Source organism: Drosophila montana, unplaced genomic scaffold (assembly GCF_035044405.1).
Source record: "Drosophila montana isolate Dmon_TW-CO22-7 unplaced genomic scaffold, ASM3504440v1 contig_1505_1, whole genome shotgun sequence".
Lineage (NCBI taxonomy): Eukaryota > Metazoa > Arthropoda > Insecta > Diptera > Drosophilidae > Drosophila > Drosophila montana.
Genome location: NW_026996452.1, coordinates 4,430,589 through 4,440,837, shown reverse-complemented (window position 1 = coordinate 4,440,837; position 10,249 = coordinate 4,430,589). Strand labels below are relative to the sequence as shown.

Below are 10,249 nucleotides of genomic sequence, written 5' to 3'. Positions count from 1 at the left end.
ACCCCGCTACCAGCTAATGTCGAGCATCAGCACCAAAAAGTTCTCAAGTTTCGCCACGTGTGTTTGTTTTTGTGTGCGGCAAAGTTTTCCGGTGTCGACTTTTAGGCGCAGTGCGCAATGTTTTGGGTACGATTCGAAATCATTTGCATTTGAAGTTGAGATTTAATTAACCCCCCCAGGCCAATTAGTCAGCCCATATGGCCAATCAATAGCAGACAAATGAACGCAATTTAAATGGGATAGCTATTTAAAATTGTATTTATTTCTATTTATTTATTTTTTATTTTTTTGATTCCCCTGCCTATTATGACGGCCACAGTGGCTGCGAAAATTGCGTTTACTTGTTCACACAAACTTAATTCAATTTATTCGCTTACAATTCGCCAACTCCTGGACGTGACAAACCAAAATCACAGCCAAAATGAATTTATTTTTCACATTTATACAAACAGAGGCTAATTAATTATTGTTTTATTTAATATTATATTGAAGCAAGGCTTTGATAAGATATAACTTAACTTTTAACTATTCAAAATGAAATATTTAACAACGAGATCTAAAACTAACCTCATGTTATACAATTGACACCACAAAAATTATACAAAGTTATAACACTTTATTCAGCATTTTCTTGTTGAAAACATTTCTCTGAGGTGTGCATGGTGTAAATGAAATTTCACCTAACTTTATTTATGTTTTGACAAAGTTGAAGTATTTAAAACTCTATTAAGTTTGTTTCATTATGTCTGCAATATTTTGTAGTCAAATTGAATTAAATTATATGCACCCAACTTGCAAACTCCAAAACTCCCAGAACCTAAAACTTTTCCTGGGCAGAGAGTGGAAAAAAAAGGAAAAGTAAAAATAAAAATAATAAGAAGAAAATATGTCTTATACAGTTTTTGGTGGGCCGTAGCCCCGCAATCTCCGGCGCCTTTGTCCGGCGCTTTTCTCTATCTTTCTCTAGTTGCGAGTGCAACAAAAACTGCAAACAACTTTCATAATTCATTTCTGCCTGAGTGTAACAATTTTTGCACTTTATGACTTTCGAGTGCGCCCAGCGAGTGGCTCGACTTGTGCCCGCAAATCATGCAACATTCTGAGTCGTAGCCGGAGTCAAAGTCGCAGTCTCTGTCGCTCAGCGGGTTGCCATGCCCCAAAAATAATAAAAATAAAACATAAAGTTGCCAACATTTGGGTTACGCTCTTTTTTGTGCTAATTACAAGGAAACTGGCAGCTAAGAGCTGTAGCTGGAGTTGGCCGCAGCTGATGGATGGGGCACTCGAGTTGGCAACAGCCGAAAACGAAAACAAACTTGTGGCCGAGCGCAACAACAAGGGCCAAGCATTAAACGGACAGAAGCAGGGCACGCGGGCCAAAAAGTCAACGACAAGCCGAAGGCAGCCAAAAGCCCTGCCAAGCCCTGCCAAGCCAACCCAAGGCAAGGCCAAAAGCGTGACCAGGAAGTTGTAAGCGACTCAGCCAAAACAAAAGCACCGACAACTGGACTCCCCTTTCATAGCACACTCCACACGGTCACTTCACCCCCTTCCCCTTTGAACAGCTGCGTCTGCTCCATCTGCGGGCAGTTCGTGAGCAAACAGATTGGCAGGCAAAACGACCTCGCCTGGTCAAAATACAAGGCAGTAGGAAGTGCTGCCTCGGCTTGTTTACCTGGCAGCTACGAGCTCCAAAAACAAAAACAACAACTGCCAGCTCCGGTTGCAAAGTAAAACGTTGAACGTTGAACGTTGAACGTTGCACAAACCCAAAGACGTTGCCTCAACGGGCAGAGCGCGCTTCGAGCTGTTGCCTTGAACCCGGCACAAGGAGTGCCAAGCACTTAATCAGTTTCGTAGATACACAAGCTAAGAAACAGAAACAGCAACTGCGGAAATATATAAAAACATATTATTATTGTGCATATTCCTTGACAGAAATGTCATCTAAAAGTGACCGAGTTGCTACGATGACCAGATAAACAGAATCTCGACTTTGAGACTAGACAGTTGGTTAGATTTTAATAAACATATAAATACAAAGAAAATATTTATGCTGCTATTAAAGAATTTGCTTCTAATATGCGACATTTATATTACATGCTTGAAATGGGACTTTGGCGGGCTTGTTTGGAGGATTCGAACTCTCGATGGCGGCTTAAACATTGTTTATTCCACACGTTGACAGGCATCGTTGGTCCCAGTTCTCCTTTCGTCTGGTAACAACAACAACTTTTCGATTTATATGCCACCCCAAAAAATAACAGCAATAAATGACGAGTGGCAGGCATGCAAAGCTATTGGATACCCTATATATGTCTATCCTTTACCCTTTGCATAGATTTGTGTATATATAAGTATATATATATACATCTCCAAAAAAAATAAAACAATTTAAACATTTGAAATAAAGCAAATTAAATTATAAGATGCTTAAGAAAATAACTTTATATGTCGTATAGAATTAATTGCACAGAGTGAATATATTATGAAAGTTGCATACTCTTTCATAGATTTATCATACCTGTTGTTTGGTTATAGGGTATAAAAGCAACTGAGGAAACTCAGGCATACCAGCAGAGATCCAGGCAGTCAGTCAATCAGGTTATACAAGAGCCACGTATGAGAGTCCTGCTGGGGGAACCAGGCCAATCGGACTCAGCCAGCTCTCATATGGGCCCACGTGCGAGCTGTCGTTTTATACACACACACACACACACACACACACACACAAACACATACGCACATACACATAAATATAAATAAATGCATACAAATAAATAAAACAAATGGGAGTTGGAGTTCCGTATAAAGCACAATCGAACCACAATAACAACGCCAACAACAACAACAGCGAGAAATCCAAATAAAACAAGTAAGAGGCTCTAGTCGGGAGCTCCCGACTAGAGGATACCCTGAACCCTCTTTTTCCAACAGGCGTTAAGTATAAAATGTAAAATACTTGATATATATATACTATTCTAGAAGCTACATGTCAAGTTTGGTGACTCTAGCTCTTATTATTTACCAAAATCGCGCAAAAAACAGGATTTCGATATCGATTTTTATCGATTACTTGGAAACGGTGCCAGTTATCGAATATCGGAAACAAACTCGATCTGCGTGGGGACTAGGAGGATCTATAGCTAAAATTTCAATTTCTCTAGCTCTTATACATACGGACAGACGCACAGACGGACGGACGGACAGACGGACGGACAGACAGACGCACATGGCTAGATCGACTCGGCTATTGATGCTGATCAAGAATATATATACTTTATGGGGTCGGAGATACTTCCTTCTGCCTGTTACATACATTTGCACAAATACATTATACCCTCTTTACCCATTCTCAATGGGTTCAGGGTATAAAATAAAAAACAACAAGCCGTTGACTGGCAATTGAAACACTTGAAGCAGCGCCTGCCCGCCACAAGGCTTGCGGCATAAATAATTTTCTTTTGATGAAATTGCGGCACGTTAATATGTAAAAAGTAATAAATAATTTAACGAAATTGAAAGGGTTAACTGTGCTGCTGAAAGAATTTTGGGTTAAAATTGAAGACAAGAAATTAATAAAAATGTATGGAGCTAATATTAATTCTGCACTATGAAAACAAATTAAAAAAATTAAGTTCGTTTCCATTGACAAAAGCGATTTCACTGCAATAGCTGAATCAAATATAAAGGACACAAAGCAAATTGCATTCGGTATTTAGAGAAAAAAAATGTATAGAAAACCTTTACGAAGAATCTAGTTAAAACATCAATGGGATCATATAAATGGCAATAATTTTAACAATTTCTTATTGATTCAAATAATATGTATGTTTATTTCGCGTAAATATATATTGCTGGTAACTTTAGAGAACTTGGTCGTTGGACTTAATAACACCTTTAAAAAAGTATTGATATTTCCTTTTAATGATTTATAACATTATGACAGATAAATTTACGCAAATAATTTATCTTTTTTATAGCATGAATGCATGAATACATGAATATATAAAATTTAAATAGTTAAATCTTTATTAAGCTTGTCAAGTCGACAATCATAATTAGAAAGACCATAAATAATTGCTTAATGACCGACAAAATGCTTGTAGATAGAAATAGTATCTTATCAGAAATGTCATAAGCCTGATCTTAACAATGGGCTGTCGAGCATTTAATCGCATGGACTAAATTGTACGAAATCCGGTTCAACATTGGCCAATAACACTCAACGGTGCTGGCAAGTTTATATGTTTATTTAATTTATGGGCCTTCACACTGAGAGTTGCGGTGTTAAAAATCAGCACCAAATAATTTGCATAATTTGCAGATGCATCGCAGTGCGAATGAAGCCGGTAAAAGCCGAAGCTTAGAAAGTGCAAAAATGGATAGCAAATTAATGGATCTTCCCCTAGCACAAAGCAATAAAGTGCTACTAATTTACTTGGTCCCCTCAATTTATATGCAAATGGGGGCGTTCACTTGACTGAAAAGAAATTAATATGCTTTTGGGTTCAAACACAAAAAAGAGTGCTTAGAAAGAGAACCAGTTTGAGTCGAACGAAAATCAATTAGGGCGCCCAGAAATACCATCAACAAATTTGCACCTACTGTTAACAGGTAGCAAGTAGGAAGTTGTCTGCGGCTAATTTAAAACCACCACAATATAAATTACATCCGGTACAGCAACAAGCACAGTTAATGCCTGAAATATAGGTCCCGCTCTTAACTTTTCAACGGCACCTGCTACAGATACAGATTTAGATACATCTATCAGATACGTCCGTGAACCAACAGAGTTCAAATCTATCAGCCAAGACAGAGTTTGCAGCTCTGACTCCATCGCATACCTGTACAAAAACATAAGTTGCCACTGTCCCCCAATTGGTCAGCAGTTCCATCAGCAGCAGCGACAACAACAACATGAACCGCGAAACCCGTTAACAAACGTGGCCTAATCCGGTTATTAAACTTTACATTCGTCTGCTGCTCGACTGCGGCGTCCGCTCTGCGTAAGTTCTCGCTCTTTAAAAGTGCTTCAGTTTTTTAAAATATATGCTTAAAGTTTTTTTTTTTAGTTTAGAGCCGGCGTCTATAAAAACGTGGCGCATGCGCAGCGCATCTTTTAGTCGACTTTAATTCCCCAAGCGCGACAGCTCGAAGACAGTTAACGAATTATGACGCTTCGCATTGTGAGTGTAGAGCATGAAGATGCAAGTCCGATAATGGACTTATAATTGGAGTTTAATTTAAATTAAATGGTTAACATAAATAATTGTGTTGAGAAGCTCTTAAAAATGTGGAAGCAACCTTGCAAACATGTTACCTGACTGATACCAATATCTTTAAGCAAAAAGAGATCTAATGAACTCTGTGTAGTTAATGTTGACAAAGAAACTCACTTGATTGCTAACTTGTGTATCAATGATATTGTGATATTTGCTGAGTTTAATGAATTTAAACGGGATACAAATTTAAATATTCCATTTATATACATTTACTTTTTCCCAAAAGTTGTCCCAACAGACCAGTTGACGATTGCCACATCAATAAGCTGCATCTGTACCAAGTTTCATCTGCAATATATTAGAAAGTAATTTGCATAGAAACAGGTAGTCGAGTGGCTAAGCATTTTAAAAGCTAAATAAAACTCCTTTGTCCAATTTGGCATACATTTGTGACGTCAATATAAGAGTCTCTTGAAGCGCATGATTAGTACCGATTAGGCATAACAAGTTATTCTGGCAAGCATCTTGATAAGACCAACTATTTGGAAAAATTCCAAGTTTGTTTCTGCAGTGTTGAATTTGCATAACATGCTGAAAACAAATTTGTATACACAAAGACAAATGTTTAATAATATGCTAGATGAATGCAAACTATGCAGGAAGCCCAAACGGGGCGTTCAACTTGCAGGTTTATTCTTTGCCTCTTTTTTTTTGTTTTGATAACTCCTAAAGCGTGCATAGACCTCTGGTTCCAGAGTGATTTGCATATTGCGGATGCTTTGATGAACAACAATTAATTTGAAATATGAAGTCAATTTATAAATAATGCAAGAAAAAATATACAAGAATTTTTGCATAACCGAGCAAAACCTTGTTGGCAAAAATTCAAATTCCATGTAGAACAACAGGTTTATAATATAAATAGCCAAAAGTGAATTTGCGTTTATTTTTGGCTAATAGGTTAAACATAGCCATAAATTGGCTTGCACTCCATTTTAAGCATAATTTATTGTAACTTCTGTCAAATTCAGCAAGCTTTAAAAGAAGCACGTGTCTCCTTTAGCTAGCACCCAAGTTATGTACGATATTTATGTTCTTAAGGGGGAATGTGATACAAATTATCATACAATGCAAGGTTACAGATGTTTCCCCTTCACGATATTGCTTTCGAGGTCAGCTCGAAATGTTCGCTGCCCACTCTGCGAACAAACAACTCAAATCTAGACTATAACCAAATGAGCTGTGCCATAAAATTCCGTCCAAAGCAGAAACGACTGCATAATTTGTGCCCAAAAGCAAAGCTAATTATATTGTGTAAACATAAATAGAAGCACAAAGAAAAAAAAAGCAATAACACACGCCAAAAGCCATCGATCATTTTTCGTATCGTCCGCACATGACTTAAGAGCATTTCCCAACTATTTTACAGTTATTAATCGCAGCTGCCGCATTGATTTGCCACTGTGCCGCCGATGTGGCGCACATAAATCAAGCGGCGCCTAAGGACGTACTGGTGCCATTCAATGATTTATTGCCGCCACCACTGGAGGAGTCCACAACGGAGGCCTCGACGCCAGCCACAAAGCCCACCAAAAAGTCATACTATCAGCAGCAGCAGCAGCAGCAGGCCAGGACCAAGGAGACGGCCATCAGGGCTGAGCAGCCCAGCGCCAAGCAGCCAACGCTCGCCTTGGATTTGTTGCCGCCCTTCGCTGCGGATGTGGTGCAGCCACAAGTGGAGGCAGCCAGCAGCAGCAGCAGCATCATCAAAACCACCGTCACCACGCAGCAGCCACCGGTTGTGCCACCGCTCGTGCCACATGTTGCACAGCCGCAGCAGCTGAGCGCACGCGTGGCAGCCAGAACCAACAGCATTGCCAGCGAAACCTCCGGCTCTTCGCGCTTCTCGCCCGACCTCATCCGTCAGTATGCAACATATTTTCAGTCCACGACGCCGCATCCGCCGCGCGGTCCGCTGCCAACGCTAACGCCCTTTCCACGTCATATTAAAATCTAGTAAATTAATTAAATTAGTTAAGCGCAGTGCAACAATAAAATTAATTTAAAACAATACAAAGAAACCAAGAAAAATGAGTTGAACTTTTTTTTAAGTTGAGCTTTTATTTATTAGCAACAATTTATGATATTTAGATATTTATGCAGAAGCAAAAATAAGCTAGAAACAAAAATTAGTCTGTGCACATTTTACAAAAATATGCTTTTATTAACACATTATTAGCTTGCATTAAAATTATGTGTATTTCTAAAATCTATAAACTTGAACATTTTGTAGCTAATGGAAATTACCAGTCGAGTCCATCGATCATATGACAAATGAATGCATGATTTATTCTGTTGTAGGAGTGAAAATATAAACTAAAGATTTACTCTACGTTTGCCCTTTTGAACGCAGTTCCAAGAAGCAGAATCAGCTCTCTCTCTCTCTCTTCAGGGCGACTTCGAAAGATTAAGGCAGTCTGATTAAGCTGGCACTGAAACATCTGGTTTCTTTTCTCAACTCTACGGAGTGGCAATAAGTTATAGTTCCTCAGAACCAGCCTTTCCAATTGAAGCCTAGATCAAGATTTAGACATAAGATACATTCTCTTTACATAAGTTCGAGTTAAATATTTTTGGTTTGAGCTCCTACGATGAGAAGTACATAAAAAGATTTCTGATTTGTTGGGAATGCAAGCTCCAAAACTAGTTATCCAATTGGGTGCTACCGTTTTCTAATTGGAACAATAATATTATCCGTTTCCATTTGTGTGACTTAGGCGAAGCCATTAATTTTGGGTTCTATGTCCAAAATGTACGGCAATTAAGCATATTTAATAGCAAGGTTTCGCACGTGCTGAACTTAAACAAAGCGTTTCAAATAGTCTAACCATCCATTTGTGCTTAGAGCATTTGCGGAAAACAGAATTTATCACGGCGTCGCGTTTAATTAATTGCCCGCGGCAAATAACTTTGCCGACGACGCCGGTCGACACTGAAAGCATTTTTGACTACTGGCTAAAACATGCCCGCATATACAAATGTAGATACAACTAACAGATACAAATACAAAATTCTTGTAGTTGCACACAGACCACGACAAGCTGTCAAGTGCTAATTATTGCCCTCGCCCTGACGTGTTTGATGTCAATGTTGTTGTTGTTTGGGCGTTGCTATTGCTGCTGTTGCTGTTGCTGCTGCTGTTGATGTTGATGATGTTGCTGACATTCGAGCTACCGCAAATATGTCGCATTTGCATCGCATTGCACGGCCCAGAGCTGAATGGCAAATGATTCAGCTCTAATCAAATCAGTGCCAGACAGATTAGCCATATTATTAGCCATATTAGCCAACGTTCGTCATTCATTGTTGTTGTTGTTGTTGTTGCAGCTGCAATTGTTGCTGTTGCTGCTGCTGCTGCAGATGATGATGATCTTGCTGCTCAGTTAACCGCATTAATTACACAGCTGATTGACATTAATGCGTTGCTGCAGTCAGTGTAACAGATGATTTTAAATGATTTCTCTCACTCTGCCCTTACGCTGACCTCAGGCAAATGTTGCACTCAAATTGGTAGCAAACAGTTTTTCGTTGATTAATGACATTAACATAAATTTAATCTGCCATAATATGCATTCAATTAATGCTTAATACACATATTTCTTAATAGCATGGCGTTCTGCATATTTGTTAGCCTTAAACAAAAAAAAAAAAGATTTTTCATATTTATTATAATTTTTATTGCAACATTTCAGAAAATGTTTCTTTTGAAATGGGCGCCAGCCTTTTAATGCCCTAAAGTTTGTTTAATATTCCAAAAGGCCTGCAAGGGTAGGGTATCCTTTGTATACTATACTTATCAACATTCTGCACAATGCGCTCTACGCTTTGAAAAATCTACAAATTTTGACAATTTTATTTGTCATGTCCAAAGTATTTTGCAGTACACTTTGTCAGGCAATTGCAGGAATTTATTTATTTATGTGATAAGCAAAATATATCATACAATTTCAATTTCATTTATTTATGCTTAAATGTTGCAGCAAACAAAACTCATAGCTATACAAGTTTTTAAATGCGTTTGTTGTTTGTTTGTTATTTATCATTTATATGATTCTTGTTTTGTGTAAAGCAAACTTAGCATGAAATTGAAATATTAATATATTTACTGGCACAAAAAACAATCTACACACACGTACACACACACAGGCACGCAGAGAGGAGGAGGCGGACAACATTTGATTTAATTTCAGATATGCAGAGGCATTTCATCCTATTTAGTTTTTCAATTAAAATGTCAGCGGGAAATGCAGCCGAAGCACTTTATGAGCAGTTGAAACAGTTAAATTGATTAAGCGCCAGCAATTGCCAGTGAAGCTCTTTAATCCCTTCTCCATTTCAGCTAAATCCCGCCAATGTCAAGCTGTGACAAAAATCATTTAATTCCATTCTAATGCGCTTCAGCTAATTATGAAGCAGCCAATGTCGGTGCCCGCCCGCTCTGCCCACCCACCAGCCTCACACAATAAACTGGATATCAGTTGAAATATGCTAAACACCGTCAAAAGACTATCATAACGAATGCCAAATACGCTTGCTACAGTTCTATTTAACTTTATATAAATTAATTAAGTACACAGAGCACACAAATATTCTTTTATCTCTATGAAAAATTGATTCCGATGTGTAACCCTAAAAATGAACGAACTTCCCATTCGAATTGGTGAGACTTTTGTATATAAGTAATATTTAAATTAAATTCTAGCCACAGGAGAGCTAAGTATTATTTGCCCACTCTCTTTAGAACTGAAAAACGTTTTAGGAATATTTAAAACATGTTCTCCCATTTCCATCGACTTTTTTCGATTACTCTGCACCAGTGTACGAAAATAATGTGCGCTCATTATAAAAAAAAACTTTCGCTTCTAATGCGTGCAAAGCCATTAGATGTGTCAGCGATGGCATTGGGGGTGCCAATCTCCATAGGCGTGTGTGTGTGTGTGTGTGTGTGTGTGCGGATGAATGTG

At 38.3% G+C, this 10,249-nt stretch overlaps 1 protein-coding gene across 1 annotated transcript; it reads left to right on the top strand.

Annotated features, from left to right (window-relative positions):
• The first annotated feature begins 5,174 nt into the window (after nucleotides 1–5,174).
• Nucleotides 5,175–7,242, top strand: LOC135433220 (uncharacterized). Its single transcript, XM_064689215.1, has 2 exons — nucleotides 5,175–5,189; nucleotides 6,655–7,242. Exons 1-2 carry the CDS (start codon nucleotides 5,175–5,177, stop codon nucleotides 7,240–7,242), a joined length of 603 nt encoding a protein of 200 aa, XP_064545285.1.
• The last annotated feature ends 3,007 nt before the right edge of the window (nucleotides 7,243–10,249 follow it).